Consider the following 25,192-nt stretch of genomic DNA (forward strand, 5'->3'; position numbering starts at 1 on the left):
GCTTTTGAGTGATGGTCGGTGTGTATATCCATGGCGTGGGGTTGTGGGAACAGTGTTCGGCGTGTGCGCCGAGCGCTGCCCATCATCGCAGCTATGGTTGTCGGGGGAGCTTTTGGGGTTAGGGTGACGTCAAGCGAAGCCGAGTTGTTTCATGCTCATGCCGTCGGTGTCCAAACACTGACGAAGCGTGTGTGGACAGTCACCAACTCTCCACTCTGCAATGTCCGTTCCCTTGTTTGCAGAACAGTGTTGCGGCCCAACGTCCCAATGATCGTCAGATAGATCCCTCGTCCCATCAGCCAGCTCGGGCTTGGCATTAGTTGCATTCGCCCTTTGCGGAAGATTCCAGCGCCGCTGCTGCTCGGCGCGAACAAGGCGGACCAACGAGGATGCAGTCCAGAGTGAGTGCCGAGCACGCCGCCTAACAATGCGACGATCGGATCCGGTGCCCGTCTGAGTCAAACTTGCGTCAACCCGTCGGCTGATCCCTCGGAGATTGCCACTACTCCGCAGCAACTGTCCGCATTCCAAGTCCTTCCTAGCTCCGAGGTCGCGACCGTGCCGCCTGGGGCCAATCCGCTTGGGACTGTTGGGCGGAGTTGGAGCAATCTCCACGGGTCTCCGAGACACGGCTTGTGCCGAGCGTGCAAGTCGTCGGATGCGAAAGGTGTGAGTCGGGGCTCTCCTCGCTCTCCAGGCTCCTGCCAATTCTTGGCATGTGGGTCTCATGCCTCTGTTCAGCGTTCCTCATCCATCCATGTGCTCGTATAACTACTCCTGAACTCCCGCGATGAGCAAGCGCACCCAACCCCTCCAACAACTACCATACCGCACTCACTAGCAATTCCCTAACCCCCTTACACAGCCCCGCTATGGCGGCACGCGATCACGACACAGACGAGAAGCTCTACCCGCCCGATACTGGCGACAACAACCTGGAGCGCAAGGATGACAAGGAGAACACCTCCGGCGGCGCCTCGACCGTGACGATCGGCAACGGACCCGGCGGGCCCGACACGCTTTCGGAGAAGCAGCCCCCTCTCAGGCTGCCGCCTCCAAGGCGAAGCGCACTCCGTTCTGGAAGAAGACCAAGAAGGACGACGGCAGCGATGATCGCGACGCTGACGGCGAGAAGAAGAAGATCGAGGCGGCCGTCAAGCCTGTCCCACTATGGCGCATGTTCCGGTTCGCGACGCCGTTCGAGCTGTTCCTGAATGCCGTCGGCATCGTGCTCGCCATCGCTGTCGGCGCCGCGCAACCCCTCATGACGCTGATCTTTGGCAAGCTCACCGTCTCGTTCACGGACTTTGGCTCGATCGCGGACGAGATCGGGCGCACGGGCACGACGCCCGAGCTGCTTGCGCGCCTGGACGACGCGAAGCGCAAGCTCAAGCACGACGCGGGTATGAATGCTGTCTGGCTGGTTGTCATTGGCCTCGGCATCTTCGTGTGCAACTACACCTACATGCTGATCTGGAACTACACGGCCGAGAAGCAGGGCAAGCGCGTGCGTGCCGAGTATCTCGCGGCTGTGCTCAGGCAGGAGGTCGCGTACTTTGACGATGTGGGGAGTGGAGAGATTGCAGCCCGTATCCAGAGCGACTGCCACCTCGTCCAGGTCGGTATTGGCGAAAAGGTCCCCATCGGCGTGCAGTACATCTCGACGTTTGTCGCCGGTTTCGTCATTGCGTACGCGCGCTCGCCCCGCCTCGCTGGCGTGCTTACTGCCATCTTCCCCCCGATCCTCATCTCTGGCGGAATCAGTGAGTAATCATGATTTTGGGCTGGTGCAGTGTACTGACAGGTTTTCAGTGGACTGGGCACTCGCACACTACACGACCAAGTCGCTCGGTGTGGTGAGCAAGTCGTCGACGCTGGCCGAAGAGGTCTTCTCGAGCATCCGCACCGTGCACGCGTTCTGCACGCAGACCCGCCTGGGCTCCAAGTTTGATGCACTCATCGCTCAATCGCGCAAGAACGGAATCAAGAACAGCTTTTTCGACGGCGGCGCGCTCGCCTTCATGTTCTTCTCCGTCTTCGTTTCTTACGCCCTCGCGTTCTTCTACGGCGGCATCCTCCTCGTGCAGGGCAAGGCCGACGTCGGCATCATCATCAATGTGTTGTTCTCGATCATCATCGGCTCCTTCTCGCTGTCCATGATCACGCCAGTCCTCCAGGCCATGGCGCGCGGCAAGGCAGCTGCGGCCAAGGTGTTTGAGGCCGTTGACAGGCCGTCCCTCATCGACTCGGAGGCCGACAGCGGCGACAAGCCCGAGACCGTCATTGGCGAGTTCCAGCTCTCAAACGTTGGCTTCCACTACCCCTCTCGCCCGTCTGTGCAGGTGCTCAAGAACTTCTCTGCGACATTCCCGCCCGGCAAGACAGTGGCCCTCGTCGGCTCCAGTGGCAGCGGCAAGAGTACGATCGTGCAGCTGCTCGAGCGATTCTACGACCCCGCATCGGGCACCGTTTCGCTCGATGGACGCGACCTGCGTTCCCTTAACGTGCGCTGGCTCAGGCAGCAGATTGGCTACGTGTCGCAGGAACCTACCCTGTTTGCGACAAGTGTCCGGGAGAACGTCGAGTTTGGCCTGATCGGATCGCCCTACGAGAACGCAAGCGACGAGGAGCGCCTCACCCTTGTCAAGGAGGCGTGCAAGCAAGCCAACGCGGACGGGTTCATCAACACCCTCCCTCTCGGGTACGACACCAATGTCGGCGAGCGCGGCATGCTATTGTCCGGCGGGCAGAAGCAGCGAGTCGCCATTGCTCGCGCCATCGTGTCCAACCCTCGTATCCTGCTGCTCGACGAGGCGACCAGCGCTCTTGACGGCGTGTCCGAGCGCGTTGTGCAGCGCGCCCTCGACTCCGCAGCCCAGGGCCGCACGACGGTGGTTATCGCCCACCGCCTTGCGACGATCAAGGACGCGGACCAGATCCTCGTCATGGCGCATGGCGAGATTGTGGAGGCTGGCACGCACTCTGAGCTTCTCGACCGGGAGGGTGTCTACGCCACGCTGGTGCAGAACCAGAAGCTGGCCGAGAGCGAGGCAGCGCAGAATGCGCCCGACGAGGAGGAGGATGACGACGTCGTCGTCATCAAGGAGGCGGAGGACCGACCCGAGCTCGAACGCCAGAAGTCGCGTCTCTCCATCAGCGACGAGGAGGGCACGCCGAGCCGCCAGGCGTTCTTCCGTCTTGCCCGCCGTGTGCTCGCGCTCGGCAAGAACGAGCGATGGTGGTACATCACGGGCTTCTTTGGTGCGGTCTGCTGCGGCATGGTCTTCCCCGCCATCGAGATTATCTTCGGCAAGGCGGTCGAAAAGTTCCAGCTCCCCGACCCGCATCAGGTCCAGCATGAGCTGAACCGGCTCGCTTTGTGGTACTTTGTCACCGCGCTCATTGCTGGTGTCTGCACCTTCTTCCAGTATGCTCCCTTCTCGTCTCTCGGCTGGAACATCAGTTCCCGCATCCGCGAGCTCACCTTTGCCGCGCTCATGCGCCACGACATTGCGTGGTTCGATTCCCAGAATGTGGGCTCGCTCACTGGCGCGCTCGCCGACGACCCGCAAAAGATCCAGGGCCTGTTCGGCATGACCCTCGGCCAGATCACGCAGTCGGTCACGACCGTCATTGGCGGTGCAATCATTGGTCTCGCGTACGCGCCCCTCCTTGCACTGATCGGTATTGCTTGTCTCCCCCTCATTATCGGGTCGGGATACATCCGCCTCAGGGTTGTTGAGCAAAAGGACCAGCGGACGAAAAAGTGGCATGCGGCCTCAGCGCAGCAGGCGACCGAGGCTGCTTCGAACGTGCGCGTCGTGGCCTCTCTCACTCGCCAGGCGGCTATTCTCCGCGACTACGAGCGCGCCCTTGAGGGCCCCTACCAGCTCTCGATCCGCACGGCATGGGGCGCGCAGGCGCTCTACTCGGGCTCGCAGGCTATGAGCTACTTCGTCATCGCCCTTGTGTTCTACGTCGGCGCACTCTGGCTCGCGGACGGGCGATACGGCACTGCGGCGTTCTTCACGACGCTTGCTGCGACCGTGTTCTGCGCCATCCAGGCCGGCGACATGTTCCAGTACGTCCCCGACGCGTCCAAGGCGGCCGGAAGCGCGGCCAACGTCTTCGCCATCCTCGACGACCGACCGCACATCGACGCGCTGGATAGTGGTGGCGCACAGCCCCCCGAACCCCCTCGTCCCGGACACGTCTCCCTGCACAACGTCAAGTTCCGCTACCCGACCCGTCGCGATGTGCCCGTGCTCGAGGACCTGAGCATCGACGCCAAGCCGGGGCAATATGTCGCCCTTGTCGGCCCCAGTGGCTGTGGCAAGAGTACGGCGATCCAGCTGCTGGAGCGGTTCTACGACCCACTCTCGGGCAGTGTCCAGCTCGACGGCGCCGACATTCGCTCCCTCAACGTCGCCGCTTACCGGTCCCAAATCGCCCTCGTGTCGCAGGAACCGACGCTTTACGCGGGCAGCATCAGGTTCAACATTCTGCTCGGCTCGCCGACGCCGCAGGACGTGACGGAGGAGCAATTGCGACGAGCCTGCTCTGACGCGCACATTCTCGAGTTCATCGAGGGCCTGCCTGACGGCTTCGACACGGATGTGGGCGGCAAGGGCGCACAGCTCTCCGGCGGGCAGAAGCAGCGTATCGCGATCGCGCGTGCGCTCATTCGCAACCCCCGCATTCTGCTGCTGGACGAGGCGACCGCGGCGCTCGACTCGGCGTCGGAGCGCGCTGTCCAGGCCGCCCTCGACAATGCGCGCGAAGGGCGCACCGTCATTGCCATTGCGCACCGTCTGAGCACGATCCAGAACGCAGACTGCATTTACTACCTTGACAAGGGAAGGGTTGCGGAGCAGGGTACCCACGACGAGCTCATTGCCAGGAAGGGCAAGTATGCCGAGCTCGTCCAGATTCAGAGCTTGACGCAGAGCGCGCTGTAAACATTGTACTACTATAGACTTAGACACATCTCATCATGCACTTTTCTTCAGAGTATACTCACCACTGAGCTAGCCTTAGTGGGTTATAGTGCAGCACACTACCATTCGAGGCTATACTCACAGGGCTGAGTACGCAATGATGGACATTAGAAAAAGTCAAAGTAGCCTTCGCTTGCGCCCGAGTCAACGGTGCTCAAAGGCGGGCCCGCTGATCTGATGGTTTCTTTGGGGGCTCCATAGAAGGTATGTGCTTGAATCAGGACGTGATGTGCACTGGATAGTCTTGTCCTGCCAATGACCCTCCATCAGGGTCCGAAATGTCGGCCACTCACACTCGCCTGCATGTGATGTGCCGGTAATGCAGGTGACTTCCTTTTATATGTCGCAGCTCCGATCCCAGCCAGCTCACGAGGGCCGCGGAGCGTATACAGCGTATAGCGAAGTGTCCTAGTTAGCGGTCCGACGGTGTTTGCCCGATGCTCACACGAGCGGTTGGCACTACTAGGCGATCACGACACTCGCTCATTCCTCCGGATCGCCGTCGCACCCAGATATGGCGAAATGACCAAGATCTAGAGTCCGTGCATGAAGCGGATTGGTCCTAAAACGTCATTCGGACTGAATATTTCGAGAAGGCGTTATCAATGTTGTTCCTGTGAACGCCGGCCAACAGGCCGCGCTATTGGGTACGCGGACGAGTTCCGATCCGGACTGTCCACCAGCCCACTTTAGCATCAAGCATGGCTGAATTTAACTCGGAGAGCTCAAGGACGATGGCCGCGTTGAGAATTGACATTGCTCATTCTGAGACCTGAACACCCCTGCAGCATGTCGCTAGTCGTCGTCTATCTCGCTGCATTCCTTCTCAATCCTGGAGGGCCGCCCGCCAGCAGACAGGAAAGCGGAACGCACCGTCCAGAACTTGGCAGGAACCCAGGGCCCCCTCCATCGCGGCCGTCTTCCGACTCGGGCCTGAGAAGCCTATCATCGGTGTCCATCAGTTTACCCGCATTGTAGACCGCTCAGGGCTCCTCTCGGACTCCCTGATCAGGCGCCTGCCCGCCTGATCGCGCAATCGCGCAATCCAGCTACATGACAGTTTCAGATCTCAAAAGTTCGACCGAGAGATGTATAAAGATGCTACAGTGCTAGACCGTGAGATGTCAGTCCCAACACACCACACTAACAACAATGTCGAGAGAAGAGGACGCCATCAAGGGCTCCGACGGAGGCGCGTCGGACAGCTCGCAGTCGATCATTCAAGAGAAGCAGGGAGGACGGTTCTCAATGTCACTTGGTGGGTCTGACCGCCTCATTGCCAACTCTGACTGTCAGAACGCAAGCTCGTGTGGAAGCTCGACGCGTCGCTGCTGGTGTTCTCCGTTCTAGGTCTCGTCTGTCGGTATCTTGACCAGACCAACCTGAATGCCGCCTTCGTCAGTGGCATGAAGGAGGACCTCAACATGTACGGCCTTCAGCTCAACTATGCCAACACCTGCTGGGTTGTTGGCTACGTGATCGGCCAGATTCCTGGCAACATCATGTTGACCCGTTTCTCGCCGCACTACGTCGTCTTCGCCCTCGAGTTCGGTTGGTCGCTCATGACGCTTTGCACGACCTGGATCACGAACTACCAGCAGCTTTACGCCATCCGTTTCTTCGTCGGCCTGTTCGAGGCAGCTTACTACCCCGGTCTCCATTACCTCATCGGATCGTGGTACTCGAAGAAGGAGCTCGGAAAGCGCGCCTCGCTGTTCCAGGGTGCTTGTGCTCTCGGCTCGCTGCTTTCGCTGGTTCTCCAGGGTGGCGTCCACACGACGCTAAACGGCAAGCTTGGTCGTCCGGGATGGAGGTGGATCTTCATCATCGACGCCGTCATCAGTTTCCCCATCGCCATTGGAGCCTTCTGCATGCTCCCCGACCTTCCCGATGTTATCAAGCCGAACTGGATGTTCTCGCAGGAAGAGATCGACCTCGCTCGCAAGCGTCTGGACGCTGAGGGCAGGACCGGTATCTCCAAGGATGCGTACACCTGGGCGGGTATCAAGAGCATCTTCTCTACGTGGCATATTTACATCTTCACGGCGGCTTACTCACTTTACATCTTCATGCACAGTAAGTCGAGCAGTTGTGGAGTGAGCTGACATGCAGATGTAACCAATTCGATGTCCTTCTGGTTCAAGTACTCGCCTTCGCCCAAGTACACCGTTGAGCAGATCAATTACTATCCGGCGGGTATTTTCGCCTTGCAGCTCGTCACCAGTCTTTTCTTCGGATGGGTGGACGATGTGTTCCTCGGCTCGCGACGATGGCCCATGATCGTTCTGACGAACACCTGCCACTTGATCGTATGCGCACTGTTGGCAGCGCTGCCAACTTACGCCAACGGAACAACAGCTACCGGCCGCTGGGTTCTCTACTACCTGACGGGTATGATCGAGGTCGGCGCCGGTCTTATTTACGCCTGGGCTGCCACTGTGATTAATACCTCGAGTGAGAAGAGGAGTATCATCACAGCGACCTACAACTCGGTCGCTTTCTCCTTCAACGCTTGGCTGCCTCGTGAGTGATTTCGATTTGGACTGCAGCTAACATCGATAGTGCTTCTCTTCAAGCAGACCGAGCAGCCTACCGTCTTCAAGGGAAACGTCGCCACTTCCGTCGCTGCGGGATTATTGAACGTTTTCATCTTCCTTATCCTGTACCTGTCCAAGAGGGACGAGAGGCGGGCCAAGTTGGCGGGCCAGGTGACCCCTGAGGTTGCAGAGGTCAAGGCGGAAGACGTCGAGGACGTCCCCCGGCAGTAGAGAGGATGTTTAGGAATTTTAGTGTCACACATTCGTTTTGGAATCATAGAAATAATAGCTTAGGTTAATCGGTATCATGTCCATGTCATATTTACAGCGCACTACACATACACACTCTGGCCATGGCATTTGGCTCATTACTGAAGAACCTCGCACCCAGATTTGCCAATGCTACCCCCCTCTTCAGCCACTTGGTCCGCAGCCCCCCTGTCCTGCTCCGCAAGCAGTATATTTTCGGCGCCATCCTCGTCAGCCTCATTGGCCTGCTCCGCCACTGTCTGCTTCGCATCTGACCCGGCGTTCCGCGCCGTCGTAACAAATTCGCCCTTCCCTCGGGCGGCAGCATTCCTCTTTCGCTCAAGGCGGTCAATGTAATGCTGGGCCACGTCTCCTATCTTGAGCGGGCTGAGGTGCTTCACCTGCCGGAGGGTCGCCTGAACGCCCTTGATACCCGTCGGCGACAAGCGGCTGATCTTCCCTCCGGCGAGGGCGAGGGTGACAGCAATGAGGCGGTCACCATAGAATTCGAAGAAAGCCTCATGCTTGCCAACAAGCTCGAGAACCTTATCGAGGACAAGGGCAATGGGACTGTCGGTGGAAGCGGTCCTGGAGGGTGCATATTGGTCGGTCGGAGGGGAGCTAGCGAGCTCTTCCATGGCGCACCTCAGCTCCTGGATCTCGGTACGCAGCCCGTTAACTGCACCAACGCGCTCCGAGTTGCTGGCCGAGACCGTTTCTTCAAGCAGCCTCAACCGCTCGCCGAGCGTCTGCTGTGCCTTCATGATGCTGACGTTGTTGCGCCCAGCGTTGGTTCCCAAAGCCTGTACACGCTTGCTCAGCTGCTGATACTCCTTGATGGCCTTGTTGCATGCAAGCTCATTGGCCAGGAGGCGGTCAGACACCTCCTTCTGGTCGCGTTCTGACTCTTCATTGTTCTGGCTATAGGCTCCATTACCTTGGCGGACATGGTTTATGCCGTCCTCAGCGGTGGCGACACGCGCTTGAGGAGTGACGTCGGAGAGGAAGGTGGTCGTCGCCGCGGACAGAGCAGACTGATGGATTGAATCCTGGAGCTCCTGAAGCGACACGCTGCTGAAATTACGTACAGCCTGCAGTTGCTGGGCCGTATCGACCTTCACGGTCGTCAGGGCCTCGTTGAACCGGGACTCAGCAGCATTGAGGGCCATGCTGAACCTTGCCTCAGCGGCGTCGACAAGCGCGGTGGCGTCGGCAGGAAGAGAAGCACCTTCAAGCCGAGGATGCGCGACCTTTAAGAGGGCGCTCAAAGTCTCGATTTGCGCAGTTTGGGCGTTGACAATGCTTTGAGTGTTGGCAAGCTGCTTCACCAAGGTGGCAGTGTGCGTCTCGTGTCGCTCCTCAGCAGTGGCAAGGGCGTGGGATAGGCGATTGTCGACCTCCTCGTGGCACTTGGCCATTGCCGCTGCCACGGCGATCGCGACTGAAGCATCCAGCCTCGCGTTACAGTCGTTGACGAGACGTGCCAGAAGCTTGGCGTAGGCTGGCCTGGAGATGAGGTCGTCGTTGACAGCGGCCGTGACGGCTTGGGCCGGCTGCGGGATAGTTAGCTCTCTGCAAATGCTAGGATGGGCTTACAGTATCTTCGCGCATCCTCTGGTTCAGTGGCTTGTTGAATGGGCTGCTGTTGGTAGTGAAGAGTAGTCTCACTCGTCGTCGAGAGGCGTTAAGTATCTGTCCGTGCATAGGCATATCCAGCTTGAAACACTTGCACGTTCAATGGTGACGAGCGACACACAACGCAACGCGCGGCGCTGTTCCGTGTCTGCTCATCAATAACTACCCCGGCACAGCTGTAGACTGAACTGTGTGTTTCATTGTCATGGACAGACTCTACAATGCTACAGAGAAGAGAGGCAATCCTCCTTTTCGAAGGGGAACACTACCTGGGCGTCCATCCAGTCGTCCGTTGTAATTCCATTGCCGCTGCCGCATTTAGTGGAAACCGCCGGCATGCTCAAGACCGGGTGTACCTCTGAGCGGCATTCTCCGTTTTCTGCGGTGACGGAATCTCCGTCATCGGAGCTTGTGGTGCTCTTTTGAGAGCTCGTCGAAGCGATGTCCAAGAGCCTGGAGCACTCGGCCTCCTCGTTCTCCAAATCGGCAACTTGATCGTTGAGGTCGGCAATTGCGAGCTCGATCTCTTTGATGTGCGCGTTGGCATCCCTTATACTCTCCTGAACGACCGCGAAGTTGTTGTTAACGTATGAATTGTAACTGTTCAGAGTGGCCAGGAGCTCCTCCTCGGTGGAGTGCTGCATAGCGGCGTTCTCCCTGGAGCACTGCGCCATGTGATCCGCTAGATCGTCCTCGGTCGCCTCCAACCTGTCCTCCATATCGAACATGCGAAGCTTCAGATCATCGGCCAAGGTGTTCTCGGACTCTTGCATGGTCTTCACAGCCTCCTCCACATATGATTTGATCTGCGGAATCACATCTGCGATGACATTGTCGAGGTACGCCCGGGTTTGCGACTGCACGGCTTCAGTGATGGTTCCGCGCTGCTGTTCCACGGCCTCGCGGAGGGCTCGCACTTGCAGCCCGAGCTGAGCATAGCTGGCCTCCCACCTGCAGGTAGCGATGCGCAGGTGGCGTTCATGCTCTGCTGTTGCGTCCTTCAGCTGCTGGGCGAAGTTAGCCGACAGCTCCGCGCTGCCTTCCGCAACGATATCGGCAATCAAACCCCTGAGCGCGTCCCAGCCGGCCCTGAGGTCGCCGTCCACGCCATCTGGCGTGTCCACTACTTGCGCCAAATCGGTCTGAATATTAACGTGGAAGCATGCAAGCTTACTCACTAGACTGCTCTTCATGTCAGGGGAAGTGACGGGGCGCTCTCTCTGCCTTTCGGAAAGGAAAACGGGGAATCGGTGAGAGGTGTGATGGACAGCTGATATGCTGGAGTGCTGGTCTCTGGTAGTCTTCCCACGATTCTTTTATCTGCTTTTTCTGCATGAGCACTCGAGACGTACAAAAGACATGCGCACGTGCAACCACTGTCCCATGTCTTATACTGGCTTAAAGGCGAGAGCTTTGTGGTGTTGCCTTGTTGTCAACGCTTCATAATTACATTCAACAGCGAGCCAGGGATCTAAGGAGGCCGACAGCCTCGGCAACTTGAACGGCTTAATCTATCGCTCGAGGAAGGAGAGCTGTCAGGATAGTAACGGCCTAAATGCACCAGCCTCTTTGGTAACGGTGCATCGATTCTGTGTTTCTCACAAGTACACAATCTACACAATCTATCTGGGAGCACCAACTACCTGAAAACTGATTGAACTCGATAATGAGTCCCCAAATCGTGAGGATCCCTGCGTCCGCCGCTGATCGCAGATTCCCAAACCTACTGTTGGTGGTTCGAACGTCCACGATGGCACTGGCTCCTATAGCAAGGTCGGAGACGAAGCGGTGGTCCCGTTGCACGACGTTCAGAACTTGATCGACCAAGCTGTTCGACGGAGCGAGGATCGTATGAAGGCGATGGTCGCGGAGGCCTTGACATCGTGCCGCGGGCAGATGGAAGAGCTCAAACAGGCTGTCAACGACGCTGAGCTCCTGTTATCGGACCTAGTGGCTCCTCAACACGTCATCTCTCCGAAGGAGGTGGAGCCTACAGGTGATTCTGCGAACAGCAGCTGTGGTGCGGCAGAAGAAGGCCGGACGACAGTCCTTCGAGCGGCTCCAGGCACCACTGGAGGTCCGAAGGACACCACGTCGTTTGGAACAGCTGAATCGTCACCAACCTCGGACGGCCATCGTTCGCAGGGCTCCGTCGACAGTAAAGTTGCGGACATCGAGGCCCACACCGAGACGCTCGACCGGCGAACAGTCGTTCTCCGCGATATGTTGCTTAGTTACGCCCGCCAAGCCAAGGTCCTCGCAGATAAGGTGGAGGCTTTTGATAACTTCGCCACCGACACTGGGAGGCGGGCCCCTTTCGCCAAGCGTCCTGAACCCACCATCGACTGCTTAGCGAAGGCTGTGAACTCGCTCTATTGGGATCTCAACTCCGAGGCTTCGGCGAGGAAGCAGCTTGCGGTTAAGACATACGGACTCGCTTTGGCTTTGGCTCGTGACAACGACGGAGGAGAGCTGGGTAGGCAGGACTATGCCGCCATCACACAGGAGCTGTACCGTGTTGCGGATAACGCGAAGAACGTCGATGCTAGTGAGCGCGCTGCCCGCTATGCTGCCTGGTTTGAGCAGCGCATATGAAGTGCCAGGGATCAGGGAGACCTTGACTCGAAATTGAGTAGGCAGAACTGTAGCTACCTGTGGTGCATCGCCTCAACCCCCACACGAGAGAGACGCACGTACCAGATGCGGTCGTGCACGGGCACCCGCCCGTCTACCGCTCCGTCACATTTCCGCTCTAGCAGTCCTGATCGACGACAAGGCCGTTCTTATGCATGGTAACCAACAGCTCAGCTCCTTGCGACATAGATATGCATCCGTTGGTTCTCACAGAGCGCCGCGGTTGATGCTCCCGTGAATGGTGCACTATGGTGGCGCAGTTTTAGTTGGCCACCTGACTCTCAACTGACTCACCTGTGATCCACTCGATCTTCCAGAATCACTTCCCATCTTCTCTCAGGTGCACTTTCACTTCCACGTCCCAAGTTTTTCTCAAATCGCATTGCTACCACTCTCTCACCTCTACGTTCACCGGCCACTTTGCTCTCGGCAACTCGCATCTCACCGGCCATGCCATCTCGAACTCAGAGGGTAGGTTTCTCGCTGACTCTGCTCCGACTGACAACAGGCGCCTAGCCCCGACTCAGGTGACGATAGCTTCATTGTTATTCCCACCATGGGCTCTGGCAGCAGCAAGCATCCTAGCTCCCCCGCAACCATCAGTTTCCCTCAATCATTCTCCGGGACGGCTACAACAAAGTCGTCATGCAGTGGCAACTCATCGTCCGCGCCTTCACTCAACGAATCGGCTACCCCGGGACCGGCCGCGGCACAGGAGCCTGTTCTTGTCGCAGTGCAGGACATGATCGCCGCCTTCACCGCCAACATGAAAGCAGCCATGCTGGAGAGTGAAGGGAGGACTGCCATCAGGTTCTCAGAGTCACTTCAGGCGATCCAGGCCGAAACCGGAGAGCGCGAGGAACGAGCCGTGAAGAATACCCTGAGCGCTTGTCGAGCCGACATGGAAGGTTACTACCACACCGCGCTTGCCGCTGCTGAGGCACGTTCTGCCGAGAGCTTCGGGCGGGTGTTCGAGCGTCTAGACCGCCTTGAGAAGACTGCCATCGCCGACGGCAAGAAATCTGCAAAGACCCACCGCGAGCTACGCAATTCAATCGCATTTGCCGAGGAACGCGCGACTGCAGCGATGACTGAGCAACGTGCCAACATCGAGAACTACATCGACGAGCAGCTCCAGAACAACCTGGAGGAAGTCGCAGCGCAGGTCAACAAACGCTTCGATGTCCATAACCGCGAGTGGGTGGGGATGAAGGACTCGCAGGAGAAGCTAGAGGATCGGTTGAATGCGCTAGAAGGCCGCCAAGCTGACCTCGATGCCGAGCTGTACGACTTGAAGGTCACCAAGGAGTCTCTCGAGAGCGAGCAGAAGAGCGTGCGCGAGATGCAGGAGGTGGTCAAAGCCGCTCTCAAGGATTTGAAGAAAGAGCAAGACACGGCTAGGGATCAGACTATTGAGCTTGAAGCCCGCGTTGATAAGGCTGAGAAGCGTGTGATCCTTGTAGAGGAGAAGCAGACTGCCAGCGAAGAGACGCAACCTGTCTTCGCTCTCAACACGGATTTGGGGGACGCAGAAGCACGGATTTGTAAGCTGGAGGTCCACTTTGGAGACATTCCAAAGGACCACCAGGATGTGTGGAAGGCGATCGAAGGCCTCGAGGTTGGACAAGGCGATGCCGAAGACAAGATCACCAAGTACGACTCTCGAGTCCACGACCTGGAGAAGACAATCGGCAACATTCAAGAGAAGCACTCGTCGATCGAAGGTCAAGTTCAAAAGCTCGACGCCGACTTCTGCAACTGGCGCACCAAGAAACAACTCTCCATTCTTGACAATGACGCCGAGATCAAGAACAAGGTCTCCAAAGCCCAAAACACGCTGGAAGAGCATGAGAAGAAGCTTCGGAACCTTCGCAGCGACATCGAGCACGAGGCCACCCAACGTCGTAAGCTGCAGGTGAAGACGACGGGAATGACACTTGCCTTCGCCAACGATACTTCCGTCTCCGGCATTGGAAAGTCTCAATACCCCGCTATCAAGTCATGGCTCGATGAGCTCGCCGCCAGGCCCGCGACCGCCCCCGACGTCCGCTGCAGAGCCATCCACTACTCTGCATGGCTCGCTAATAACGTCTAGCGTTGCCGTTGTATAAGTATATAGTGACAGTTAGTGACAGTAGATTAACAGCTGTAGCGTAACGGCGCATGTGCATTGCATTGTTCGTCACTGAACGTCTGGGCATAGACATGCTTGGGAACTTCTCACATCTGCACATTGGGCGCAGCACTCGGAACCAGGCCCGTCTGATTCGTCTGGTGTGGATCAGCGTCCATCGGACGTCCACTTAGTGACCATCCCAACAGCGAAACTTGTTTCTCTTCACCTTCCCTTGTTGACTGCTTCACTCTACGTTCCCTCTCCCATGACCCTTGAGGTAAAGATAACAGGATGCTCGCGAGCTGACATTAGGAATATGCCTCTGACTCAAGTGGCGACTCCTCTGACAACACGTTTCACCCCAAGCAAGAAGCATCGTTCCGGATGTCCACCACCATGTCTCCATACAACAACAACAACGACAAAAGCTCACCAGCATCGCCTCCCGCCATGGCAACGCATGGCAACGCTGAATGTGACAGACCTTTGACACCCCGGGCCTCAACAGCCACCCCAGCCGTTTCCGACCCAGCATGCGTTTCACCCCTCGACCGCGTCACCGTGCAAGACTTGATCACCGGAGTTGTAAACAGCATGGCCTCTGTCATTCGAGACAGTGAGGCTCGAACAGCAGCACTGGTCGCGGAGGCGGTGGCGAACAGCCGCGCTGAGGCCGAGGCGAGATCCGCCTTGTTTATTGAGGAAACGGTGGCTGCGCGCGTCGCCGAGATCGCCAAGTCCTCACCGAATCACAAGGAAGACACCGTCAACGCCTACCAGCTTCAGACAGCCGTTTCTGAGGCCGAGCAGCGCATGCAGTCAGCTCTTGCTGCACAGTGCGCCAAGGTCAACGACGTTGTCCGTGAGGAGACTCGGCAAATTATGGCTCGAGACAGGGATTTGCTGGTAGAGGGTTGTTCGGCCCTGAGTGCCAGGGTTGACGTTCTGACCAGTATCACCGACGACTCTCAAGGTCATTTACGAGCTCTGCAAGCGTCGCTCGGCGACATGCGCAGCCAGATGAACGATTTGCAAAGCTCACTTGGCGCCATTCAGCAGAGACAGGAGATTCTTGAAGCCAGGCAAATGACCCTTCTCCGGGACCACGGGGCATTGAAGACCGACCTTAGCTCATTGAAAGCCGACCAGAATTCGAAGAAAGCCGACATCAAGGCAATCAAGTCGAGGCAGGAGGCGTGTGAACAACAGCTGCAGGGCTTCGAATCGAGGCTCCGGTCTCAGAAGAAAGATATGGTGGAGGTACATAAGGCACAGAAACGCCTGGACAAACAGCCCGGAATGGGCAGCATCAAACTGAAAGAGCTCACCACAGCTCAGGAGGTTATCCAGGGGAAGCACGAGGACATGGTCAAAACGCAGCTCGAACTCCGCGAGTCCCTTGACGCGGTGGAGGAACGCGGCGCCGACTTCGACACCGCCATTGCCTCTTTTAAGACCCAGCTGATAGATATGAAGGACAGCTATAGCGCTTTGAGGCAGCAGCACGCCCTGCTCAAGGAGGAGGTGCTCAGGCTGAAGTTGTTCCGGGTTCCGTTGTCCCAGCAAAGCCCGTGGGGAAGAACCCCGGACGGCGACTCGCTGGAAACCCTGCTGAAGAATGAATCACGGCTCGAGTCTGGCTTCAGCAAGATGGTCAAGCGTCTGGACAAGCGTCTTCTGGCTCTCGAGAACGTTGGCGCCCCCGGTATCTCACCCACCCTCGATGCCCGTCTCGCCCAGCTTGGTGCAGAAATCGAATCGGTGCGCAACAGCAAGGAGAAGCTCGAGCTGGCTTTCCGCAAGGATGTCAGGAAGCAGCAGAAGAGCCTTACCGTGATCGACAATCGCATAGACACTCAGGACAGCCTCGCATGGAAGATACAGGTCAAGCTCAAGGCTCTGGCTCTGGCGGTCGCGCATGACATGGACCTGGACGACTTCAGCGCGGACGACTACCCTGACCTCCTCACCGAATCCCGCCGCCTCGCTCGATTCTCGAGAGATCCACACGTCAGTATCGAGGCAACAACGCATGCGCGTTGGCTTGCTACGGAGATTGAGCGACGTCGCTCCGGCTGAGGGCACTCAGCGTGATGTAACATAGGAAATGCACAATGTATCTACAATATACAACATCTATGTCTATACAGAGACAAGGACGTAGTCGTCCTCATCATCCTCGTCATCGTCCTCGTCATCATTGTCGAGACTGAGGGCGGCAAAAAAGCTGGCATTGTTGAGTTTAACGGCCGGCGACTCGTCATCGATCTCGTCCTCCTCATCATCATCGCTCTCAACAGCAGCGACGGTAACGATGGTCGGCGGGTCCGAATCCTCGCTGAGAGAGCCTGACTCGAACTCACTGTCCGAACTCTGCCACTCGCCGAGCCAGAGTCCCTGTCCGTCGCGCGTCGGCTCGGAGCCCGGTGGCCAGAAACCCCAGCGCACGCGGCCCTCAGCCAGGGCGCGCAGCATGCCGTCTGCGGCACGGTTGGCGTCGGGTCGTGCAGACTTGGCAGTCACTGTTGTTAGCTAACCAAAGGTGCTGAGGCTCACTGAAACCACGGTCGGCAGCACGACCGTCCATAAGATCTCCAGCCGTCCAGCCCTTCTTCGCTGGGGCTGCGATGCGATGCGGCCCGCGCCACGTCTTCTTCGCCTCGAGTTCGTCGACTGACTGCTCTGGCTCGGGGATGCGGAAAACCCGCTCGAGCGGAAGCAGACGACCCGCGAACTGAATGCAGGCGGGCAGGGACGGGATCTGCGCGATGGGGAGGACTGGTGTCAGCTTCTTGGCAACCACAAATGCTTACTTCCACTCATAGCCTGGAGCTCCATGGGCACAACACTGGGGCATACGAGACCGGGACAGTCGACAATGCGCACTTCCCGACGGGCACCCCAGAGGATCGTCTGCCAGTGCTTCGTCTTGCCTGGCGTTCGGGAGGCGCGCACCTTCGTAGTGCCGAGAAGGGCGTTCAAAAGCGACGACTTGCCTACATTAGGCTGACCGACAAGACCGAACGTCAGTGGCGGCTCAGTCTCATCATGGGCGAGCTCGCCTGACCGGCGGCGTGTGTCAGCCTCGTCCTCGATGTGGGCACTGTCGGTGTTCAGATCGTCCCAGCGGACGGTCTCGCGCACTTTGTGTTCCGGGGAAGAGAGGAGTCGGGCGTGAGCCATCTGGAGTGCCTCGAGGAGAGCAACACGGGCACTGTTGGGAATGTGGGGACGGTGTCGTCCCTCGGTGTGGAGGAGTGACGTATCGTATGACGACACAGAGACGACTTGCGGCTCATGCTCGTCCCCATCGGACCCTTCGAGCCACCACGCTCTCAACCAGCTACGCCAGCCGGCGAGCGCGGACGGGTCGACGAGGTCGGACTTGGTCAGGACGAGGATGATCTCGCGTCGAGGGCGGAGGGAACGGAGGTACGCGCGGAGTGATGGGGGGCAATGAACGGCAGGACAGCGCGCGTCCACGAGAAGGAGAACAATCGAAGAAGCCTCAACGACGCGCCACCTGAAGTCAGCTACAGAACCACAAGAGAAAGCTTACAGTTGTCGCCAGACCTCGAGGTTGGTCTCGAATGAGCTCGGGCTTCTCAACGTCGAGGGGCCAGCTACCGGCTCGTTGTCACCGCCATCGATCCATTCTTTCGTAATGTCTCTTGTCTCCCGAATCCATTCGCGAAACATAGTCTCCTCGTTCTTTTCAACCTCACTCTTGGTCTGATCGAGATGAAACGGCGGACGACTCGGCACGGTGAGCTTGTTCGCGCCGGGGTTGTCGACGAGCTCGAGAGGGAAGACGGAGGAGGAGTCGAGGATAGGACGCGGTAGTTCTTCACTCCATGCTGCCTCGCGGGTGCGGAGAAGATAGTCGTGCGGAATGCTCATGAAACGACTGTGCAGCTCGAGGCCGTCGTGCGCCTCCGATCGCATCTTGGCGGAACGGTCTAGGCGGATACGTCCATTGCGGCCGTGCTGCAGCGTTTCAACATCCTCACCGCGCTTCAGAGCCCGCTTTGTTTGAAGTTGAAGTTTCTTCTGCTTGTGGGAGAAGGCTACGTGACGCGGCCTGAGGTGAGCTTGGGAAGCGTTGCTGAGCTTACCGAGCGGGGGAGGGCATGGTGGAGATGGACTTGTTGCTGGAGTGGTTCTTCGACTACTTTTGGGCTTGAGTAAGTTGGGGGTGTAGGTGTAGTTGTGTTGCCCTGTGGTGGTGAGGCAGCTGTTCGTGTACTGATGAGGATAACATAGTTGTCGACCACGGATTTATGTAGTTCTTGGTGAGCTGCTACCAGGACGATGGATCGCGGATCCGATCCGTGTCGATCATCGTCGCTTCGGCGTTTCAGGATCTCGGATCCGAAAGTCTCATTACGTAACTCTTTTTCCTGCGCCAAGGTGTTCCTCCAGAATCCTGAACTCACGAGTCGAGTTCCCAACATGATCCGACATCCGGCGGCCGAGACGGGGAATGCTCCGGTGAACAGCAACTCGACTTATCAACATATCAAGGGCGACATGAACTCTTTATCCAGGACTCAGCGGCCCATGATCTGATGGGAACAGCAACAATCTCTACACAGTTTGAGTGATCCAGCGCCCCTCGCGCCCCTACCAGTACTCTATGTGCACAGTGTGTAGGTTCATGGAGCGTAGAGGCACCTGAGAGTGGGGAAAGGGGCTCCATGATCTGCTGTTCCTTCACTCACCCACTCAACCATACTCACTCACCATGGGATCCACGAAGAAGCGACAAGTCAAGCGCGACCCCGACTCGCCACCCGCAGACGAGAATCCTACCCACGGCGACAAAGAAGTGAAACCCAATATTACTGCAAAGAAGGCCAAGGGTCCGCAGCCCTACGCGCCTGGCGCCAAGTCGTCACTCGCCGAGATGATCATCAAGATTGGTATCGCTGGCCTGCCTAGCCACGCCGAGGTGTGCGAGAAGGTGTGCTAAAGCTCTCCTGCCGTTAGCTGACACCAGACGGGCCTGACCCCCAGCCAGCTCCGCACGCAGCTGGATCCACGCTGGGGTGTGCGTCGCGAGCTGACCAAGTGCGCCGAGTCGCAGGGTTGAGCCATGCGGATGCAAAGGTGACGAGAGCAATCGTACCGAAGTGTGTGGAACAGGCTGCGCTCTTGTTCCGTCCATTGCATCGTATGCGCCCAATTTGGGGCCACTAATGCTGTTTCTCACACTCCATTCTCTCACATCCAGCATCATGAAGCGCGAAGCAGACGCCGAGCCCACCGTTAAGCAAGAATCGGAACGCAAGAGAAAGGCGCGTGGAGGCGAGCCCTGCGCAGAAGGCGCCAGAGCCGCGCTCGCCCAGATGATTATCGACATCGGTCTTGCTGGTCTACCTGCCTATGATGAGGTCTGCGAGAAGGTAGGCTAGAGCTTCCATACTTAGCTGACATCAGACTGGTCTCACGAAGCAACAGCTCAAAAACCAGCTCGATGCGCGTGCGCCGCGACCTGACTAAGTTTGCGGAGTCTCTGAAGTAGTCTGAACCCAGCGAGTACAGTAGGTCGAGGGGATGCATGGTGTGGTGAGACGGGCGCGACACAGCTGAGGCATGTGTCGATGGCGGGGCAAGGTATGGAGCAGCGGTGCGAAAGGACCCAAGACACGCCCGATACGTCCTTTGACTCTCACGGAGTAGAGGACAAGGGCTCACATATTTTCACTCATGTCGCTCTGACCCCCCAGCATTCACACACTTCACCTTCACCTTGCCAGCATCCACTTCCACCACGATGAAGCGCAAGTCGTCCGTCACACCTTCCGAGGACGAGTTCAAGCCCGCCCTCTCTGACGAGGACGTTAAGCCGAAGACCAAGAAGTCCAAGGCCAAGGCTAAGCCTGGCGGATACCCTGCTGGTGGCAAGCAGGCGCTCGCGGAACTTATCATTGAGCTCGGCGTCAAGGCTCTCCCACCCAACAAGGAGGTTGCCAAGTTGGTGGGTCTAAGCTATATACATCTTAGCATACTAGCTGACCTCAGACTGGCCTCAGTGCATCTCAAGTCACGACGCAGCTCGATCCTCGTTCTGGCGTTCGCTGCAACCTTGTCAAGTACGCTAAGACTCTCGGCTAGAGCAAGTACTGTGTCAACTATGCATAAGGAATGAATTGATACTGCTATACGTGGTTGGTCGTGGTTGGTAGTGTTGGTGTCACATTGCGTCAATGAGTGGTCATGGTCAACAAACTCGTCGTCTTGTACACCTGGTGTGGTTAGCTGGGACGAGCAAGTGTAGCTTACTGGCTTCCTCTCGATCCTGCATCTGGGCATGTTCCTGGTTGTGAGCTAGGCGACCAAGAACAGTTAACACACAACAGAAGGATAAGGGTCTGCGAGCCCGCCTGCCCCGCACACCGGCTTTGCGCGAGTACCACAGCCCGTGAACGAGGTGCGTCTCCCATCGTGCGGTAAGGGTATCGAACACCCAGACCTGGCCGCTATTGACAGTCGAGGCAGAGCATTGCGCTCCCCTTCCGACCCGAATGCACTCAACACAGGCGCCCCGACGGAAAGCGAAGTATCGGCCTCCAGTGCTGAGGGTCGGCAGGTCCGGGTCGTAAGTGAGGGGATTGCTCGTGCACTTGTTCTCCGTGCTGAGCTCGGTGCGGACAACTTCGGCAGCATGGTGGTCGAAGTCGCAGTCGTGCTGGGCCGAGGGCGAGCGGCACTGGACACAAACGCACTGCACTGGCGCAGCGAAGCGCATGCCGTCTCCCACACGCTGACCCCAAAGCTCCATCCATGTGCTATCGGCGCTCTCGTGCGGTATCGAGGGGGCAGCGGCAGCCAACGCGCTTGTGCGTGCCAGTGCGGCGAGAGCCTGCGCTTGCGCTTCCGCAGCGGCGGTCGCGGCCGCGTCGGCGGCATCGTCTTCCGGGGCCGAGGTGGACATGTCGTCGAGCTGGCTGGAGACGAACTAGCAGCTGGAGAGGGGAGTACAATGGAGACATGGCTGGAATGGGTGGCTGCGTTATATGATCGGAGGCCCTCGTCCGTGCACCCTGTCGGTTGCTTCTCAGAAGCTGGGCCGGTGACGCGGCGGCGCACACGGCGCAACCAGGGGTGCGAACACACAGATCCACTGTCGGCATCGACATCTTCTGCTTGGGTGTCACCTGACTGTTGGCGAGTGTTCCGAGCCAAGCAGAACGACACAAGGGCGCGCTGCGGCGTTTTCGTGTTCCGTTCACTCCTCCGTCCAGTCGGATCTGGACAAAAGCGCCGCCCTCGACGCCCAGAACATGTTCTCCGCCCAAGACACCGATATGCCCCGCCAGTGTCATTCTTCGCACCAGCGGAGCCCCACTGAAAGGCTACTACTCCAGTTGTACGTCGCCTGATGCAAGTCCCCTCCCTTACCGACATCGCGCATCTGAACTCATGACGGTTGCCAGAGCATCGTGATTTTCAGTGGCCAGCGATAACGGCGATCTCCGACATTGGGCAGGACGCCGATGAAGCCGAACACCGGACCCTGAGCAGGTCCGGTTACTTGCGTTTCCTTGCCCATCCCAGCCCAACGTTTGGACTACCCCACGAAGTGTGCTTAACGCGCTTGGCCACGACATCTAACCTTTCGCTCACTGTGTAATCTACACATCACGCGCAGTTACTCCCAACCAGTATGGCAGAAGTCCCAGCAAAGCGATTCTGGCATCTCTCCCGACCCTCGGAGAACCAATGGCAGCTCACCCTCTCCAACCCGCCGGAGAACCGACTCCTGCCCCTCGTACTCGTCGACCTGTCCTCGCGGCTGGATGAGATCGAGGCTCAGTGGCGTACGACGTGGGAAGCAGCTCCAGAGGACAAGAAGCCCGGCGGCTCTGTAGTGCTCGCGTCCGACAACAAGAAGTTTTGGAGCAACGGGTTCGACCCCACCAAGATGGGCCGGGCTGGCTTCATGCCCTGTAAGTCAGTCTGGGGAGGGCTTTGCTAATGGCCTCTAGATGTGTTCTATCCCGTTATGAACCGACTCCTGACCTTTCCCCTCATCACTGTCGCGAGCATCAACGGTCACTGTTTCGCGGGAGGCATGTTGATCGCACTCTCCTGTGACTATAGGCTCATGACGACCGGCAAGGGCTGGATGTCAATGAATGAAGTGAGCCCTGTGTTGTCTTTATAGCTAATGTGCCAGGTGTTCATTCACGAGCCCATTCCTTCTGAAGTTTGCCGTCTCCTCGCCGCGCGCGTCTCACCGACGTACTGGACCAAGCTTCTGCTCGGCCACAGATGGACGTCGCAGGAAGCCCTCGCGGCTGGGTTCGTGGACGAGATCGTGGACAATGACGGTGCCCATGAGGGAAAGCTGCTGAAGCGATCTCTCGCTTTCGCGGCAGAGCGCGCACCCAATGTGGCTAGTGGGGCTTGGGGTCTCATCAAGGCTGGTGTCACTACGCCAATTGCGGACCAGCCGCACAAGTGGCGTATGACGTATCGACCCCCGCATGAGAGGGAGATGTTCAAGCACGGGACGAAGGACTTCTTCTATGTCGGAAACAGCAAGTTGTGATCAAGGTACTGGAGAACGACGTAATGAACAGTCTGCAGTATACTACACGGGTCCGAACTCTTGCTTCACTGCATCTTCATTGTTGCTAGAAACACTACTGATTTGATTATACTTTGGCTGCCTAAGCCTTCTTCAGGGTGAGCTCCTGCGCCTCAGGCTTGAGGTCGCCGTGCTCCCAGGAGCGGGCGGGAACGAGGCCGTCCTTGCCCGAGTACACGAGGCCAGACCAGCGGTTGACGAGGCGCACCGTGCCGGTCTCCTTGTTGTCCTCGTGGGAGCGCGAGGGGATGATCCACCACTGCTTGCCGGCCTTGTCGGCCTCGGACTTGTCAAAGGCACGGGGCTGCTGCGCCCAGGCACGCGCCTGCTCCGTCTCGTCGATGCCGAGGATGCCCTCCTTGGTCTCGACAGTGTACGCGCCGTCGCCGGTAGGGGTGAACTTGACCTTGTCCTTGCCGAGGATGCCAATGTCGACAGCCGCGGACGAGACAGTGTACTCGGCATCCTTGTCGACGGGCTCGTACGGCGTGTCGGTGTCGATGGCGATGTTGACAAACTCCGAGTTGCTCTGCGAGCAGTAGAAAGAGCAGTAGGCGCGGAACGTCTTGCCGAGGACGTTGCCGAGAGTGGCCGTCTTGGCATCGACCATCCAGCGGTAGGCCGAGCGGGTCTTGTAGTTCTCCCCCGTGTCGCCGATGAGGCGCCAGCGCTGGGTCGTCAGGTCGTCCGTGGCGTAGAACTGCTGCGGGTGGTTCTCCTTCGTGTTCGCACGGTCGGGGTGCGTCGGCTCGCCGACCCAAAGACCGAGGTGCGCGTTCCATCCCACGTCCATCCAGAACAGGGGCGTGGTGGGCGCAAGCTTGCCCGCCTTGATCTGGTCCTCGGCGAAACCGGGTGTCTTGGGGTCGTAGTCGATGTGGGAGTAGCCGTCGGGGTTGGTCTCGTCGACGGGGAAGATGGGGCTCTCGCGGCCCTTGAGGCCGGGCTGCTCCCACTTGCCCTGGTACCACTTCCTCCAGGAGCCGGCCTTCATCTTGTCGGCAATGGGGGCACGGGCATAGTGGTGGTGGAAGGCGTGCCAGGTGCCGTTCTTGTCAACGACGCGAGAACCGTATCCGAGGTAGAAGTAGCCCGAGGAGATGTCGACGATAAGACGCGGGTCACCCGTGCCCCAGAAGTAAGTCGACTCGGGGAATGCCTCCTCGTTGTCGCGCTCGGTCTCGAAGGGCGACGAGATGATAGTCTCGCGGATGTCCCACGTACGGCCACCGTCCGAGGACACGGCGAGATCGATGGCGTCGAAGTGCAGCCAGTCGCCATACGGTTGGGGGCTGAACTCATTGTGGATCAGGCCGTACCAGTCGCCAGAGTCGGGGTCGACCCAAAGGCCGATCAGGTCGCAGTAGTTGGCCTGCGAGTACGTCGTGTTCGGGCGGTTCGAGTAAGTCGAGTGCTTGCCCGTGGGACTGTTGTTACAGCGCCAGGTCGTGTCACCGTTTGTGTCCTTGGGATTGGCGGGGTTCTTGTAGTAGGTGACGTCGCGGTCGAGGACGGCCGAGTCAATGTCAAAGCCCTTGTAGAAAGACCACCAACGGGGGTCCTTCGTCTTGTAGGCTCCGTCAGACTGCTGCAGGTGGTAACCGCCGTCCTTGTCGAAGAAGCCGAGGGCGGGCGTGTCATCGGGGTGCGCCCACTTGCCAATGTCGCCGACCTTGACAGTGTACGTGGGCTGCTTGGGCTTGTTCACGATGTTCTCAGCGGCGCCATAAGAGCCCCGCACGCTCAGGAGATCGATCATGTCGGCCTTGTCATAGACACTGGCGGCCGAGATGACCAGGGCGCCAGTGACCGTAGCGAGGAGCGCTGCTGCTCCAGTGCGCACCATCTTGCGTTGTCTTGCGCGGTCCATGCTGCTCATTGTCGCTCCGTGGGGATATATATAACGCAAACATGGGTGCTGCGGGGCATCGTTAGCTTAAGTAGCGGACGTGTACGTACGAGGTGGGGAGGCCGAACTCGCCGAGGATCCGGCGTCTTGGCCGTGCACTTGTTGGGTGACTCCGCGCGGACCGGTGGACCGAGGTCATGGTGGACCCTACATCCGGTGTCGGTTCCGGCGGCCCATGTGGAGCCTTCCGCTTCTAGCGTGCGTTTATCGTGGTCAAAGTGCAACGCTAACGAGCATCTGCATTCTCTTTGTTCTGTTTCGGGAACGGATGCTGGCTGCGGAGTGACTAAGCGCAAGGTAAGCTACCGCGCAATGACGAGGTCGGTGTCGAGCTGCTCCGATCGTGCCGAGAACCCCAATGTCAGTCGCGTCACTCGCCGATATGACGCGTCGACGCCTCGGGCTCGGAGGAAGCCGACAGAGTGATCACCGAATGATAACTCACAAAGTTTGGAGGCTGGCGCTCTGGTCGAGGTATCAAAGATGAGTGGGGCTGCCACCGTCGGAACTGAAGTGATG

At 58.4% G+C, this 25,192-nt stretch overlaps 13 protein-coding genes across 13 annotated transcripts; 8 read left to right on the top strand and 5 right to left on the bottom strand.

Annotated features, from left to right (window-relative positions):
• Positions 1–872: 872 nt before the first annotated feature.
• On the top strand, positions 873–4,958 carry A1Q1_02427 (multidrug resistance protein 1; the record flags this gene model as incomplete). Its single annotated transcript, XM_014323689.1, has 3 exons — positions 873–983; positions 1,046–1,763; positions 1,813–4,958. The coding sequence occupies 3 exons, from the start codon at positions 873–875 to the stop codon at positions 4,956–4,958; spliced, it is 3,975 nt and encodes a 1,324-aa protein (XP_014179164.1).
• A 1,191-nt stretch (positions 4,959–6,149) lies between these two features.
• A1Q1_02428 (uncharacterized protein) lies at positions 6,150–7,765 on the top strand (the record flags this gene model as incomplete). Its single annotated transcript, XM_014323690.1, has 4 exons — positions 6,150–6,288; positions 6,348–7,073; positions 7,326–7,451; positions 7,560–7,765. 4 exons carry the CDS (start codon positions 6,150–6,152, stop codon positions 7,763–7,765), a joined length of 1,197 nt encoding a protein of 398 aa, XP_014179165.1.
• A 137-nt stretch (positions 7,766–7,902) lies between these two features.
• A1Q1_02429 (uncharacterized protein) lies at positions 7,903–9,394 on the bottom strand (the record flags this gene model as incomplete). The annotated part of the gene is made up of 2 exons (XM_014323691.1): positions 7,903–9,336; positions 9,380–9,394. 2 exons carry the CDS (start codon positions 9,392–9,394, stop codon positions 7,903–7,905), a joined length of 1,449 nt encoding a protein of 482 aa, XP_014179166.1.
• Positions 9,395–9,642: 248 nt separating this feature from the next.
• On the bottom strand, positions 9,643–10,611 carry A1Q1_02430 (uncharacterized protein; the record flags this gene model as incomplete). Its single annotated transcript, XM_014323692.1, has 1 exon — positions 9,643–10,611. One exon carries the CDS (start codon positions 10,609–10,611, stop codon positions 9,643–9,645), a length of 969 nt encoding a protein of 322 aa, XP_014179167.1.
• A 473-nt stretch (positions 10,612–11,084) lies between these two features.
• Positions 11,085–12,013, top strand: A1Q1_02431 (uncharacterized protein; the record flags this gene model as incomplete). Its single annotated transcript, XM_014323693.1, has 2 exons — positions 11,085–11,146; positions 11,188–12,013. The coding sequence occupies 2 exons, from the start codon at positions 11,085–11,087 to the stop codon at positions 12,011–12,013; spliced, it is 888 nt and encodes a 295-aa protein (XP_014179168.1).
• Positions 12,014–12,502: 489 nt separating this feature from the next.
• A1Q1_02432 (uncharacterized protein) lies at positions 12,503–14,147 on the top strand (the record flags this gene model as incomplete). Its single annotated transcript, XM_014323694.1, has 2 exons — positions 12,503–12,523; positions 12,561–14,147. The coding sequence occupies 2 exons, from the start codon at positions 12,503–12,505 to the stop codon at positions 14,145–14,147; spliced, it is 1,608 nt and encodes a 535-aa protein (XP_014179169.1).
• Positions 14,148–14,564: 417 nt separating this feature from the next.
• Positions 14,565–16,247, top strand: A1Q1_02433 (uncharacterized protein; the record flags this gene model as incomplete). The annotated part of the gene is made up of 1 exon (XM_014323695.1): positions 14,565–16,247. One exon carries the CDS (start codon positions 14,565–14,567, stop codon positions 16,245–16,247), a length of 1,683 nt encoding a protein of 560 aa, XP_014179170.1.
• A 63-nt stretch (positions 16,248–16,310) lies between these two features.
• A1Q1_02434 (uncharacterized protein) lies at positions 16,311–18,113 on the bottom strand (the record flags this gene model as incomplete). The annotated part of the gene is made up of 6 exons (XM_014323696.1): positions 16,311–16,679; positions 16,725–16,790; positions 16,847–16,929; positions 16,982–17,675; positions 17,728–17,791; positions 17,866–18,113. The coding sequence occupies 6 exons, from the start codon at positions 18,111–18,113 to the stop codon at positions 16,311–16,313; spliced, it is 1,524 nt and encodes a 507-aa protein (XP_014179171.1).
• Positions 18,114–18,912: 799 nt separating this feature from the next.
• A1Q1_02435 (uncharacterized protein) lies at positions 18,913–19,670 on the top strand (the record flags this gene model as incomplete). The annotated part of the gene is made up of 4 exons (XM_014323697.1): positions 18,913–19,131; positions 19,185–19,300; positions 19,402–19,573; positions 19,623–19,670. 4 exons carry the CDS (start codon positions 18,913–18,915, stop codon positions 19,668–19,670), a joined length of 555 nt encoding a protein of 184 aa, XP_014179172.1.
• Positions 19,671–19,944: 274 nt separating this feature from the next.
• On the top strand, positions 19,945–20,285 carry A1Q1_02436 (uncharacterized protein; the record flags this gene model as incomplete). The annotated part of the gene is made up of 2 exons (XM_014323698.1): positions 19,945–20,144; positions 20,204–20,285. The coding sequence occupies 2 exons, from the start codon at positions 19,945–19,947 to the stop codon at positions 20,283–20,285; spliced, it is 282 nt and encodes a 93-aa protein (XP_014179173.1).
• Positions 20,286–20,391: 106 nt separating this feature from the next.
• A1Q1_02437 (uncharacterized protein) lies at positions 20,392–21,105 on the bottom strand (the record flags this gene model as incomplete). Its single annotated transcript, XM_014323699.1, has 1 exon — positions 20,392–21,105. One exon carries the CDS (start codon positions 21,103–21,105, stop codon positions 20,392–20,394), a length of 714 nt encoding a protein of 237 aa, XP_014179174.1.
• Positions 21,106–21,837: 732 nt separating this feature from the next.
• On the top strand, positions 21,838–22,725 carry A1Q1_02438 (uncharacterized protein; the record flags this gene model as incomplete). Its single annotated transcript, XM_014323700.1, has 3 exons — positions 21,838–22,120; positions 22,160–22,314; positions 22,366–22,725. 3 exons carry the CDS (start codon positions 21,838–21,840, stop codon positions 22,723–22,725), a joined length of 798 nt encoding a protein of 265 aa, XP_014179175.1.
• Positions 22,726–22,846: 121 nt separating this feature from the next.
• A1Q1_02439 (coagulation factor 5/8 type domain protein) lies at positions 22,847–24,643 on the bottom strand (the record flags this gene model as incomplete). The annotated part of the gene is made up of 1 exon (XM_014323701.1): positions 22,847–24,643. The coding sequence occupies one exon, from the start codon at positions 24,641–24,643 to the stop codon at positions 22,847–22,849; it is 1,797 nt and encodes a 598-aa protein (XP_014179176.1).
• Positions 24,644–25,192: the final 549 nt, after the last annotated feature.

The sequence above is a fragment of the Trichosporon asahii genome (genome assembly GCF_000293215.1).
Source record: "Trichosporon asahii var. asahii CBS 2479 unplaced genomic scaffold scaffold00051, whole genome shotgun sequence".
Taxonomy (NCBI): domain Eukaryota; kingdom Fungi; phylum Basidiomycota; class Tremellomycetes; order Trichosporonales; family Trichosporonaceae; genus Trichosporon; species Trichosporon asahii.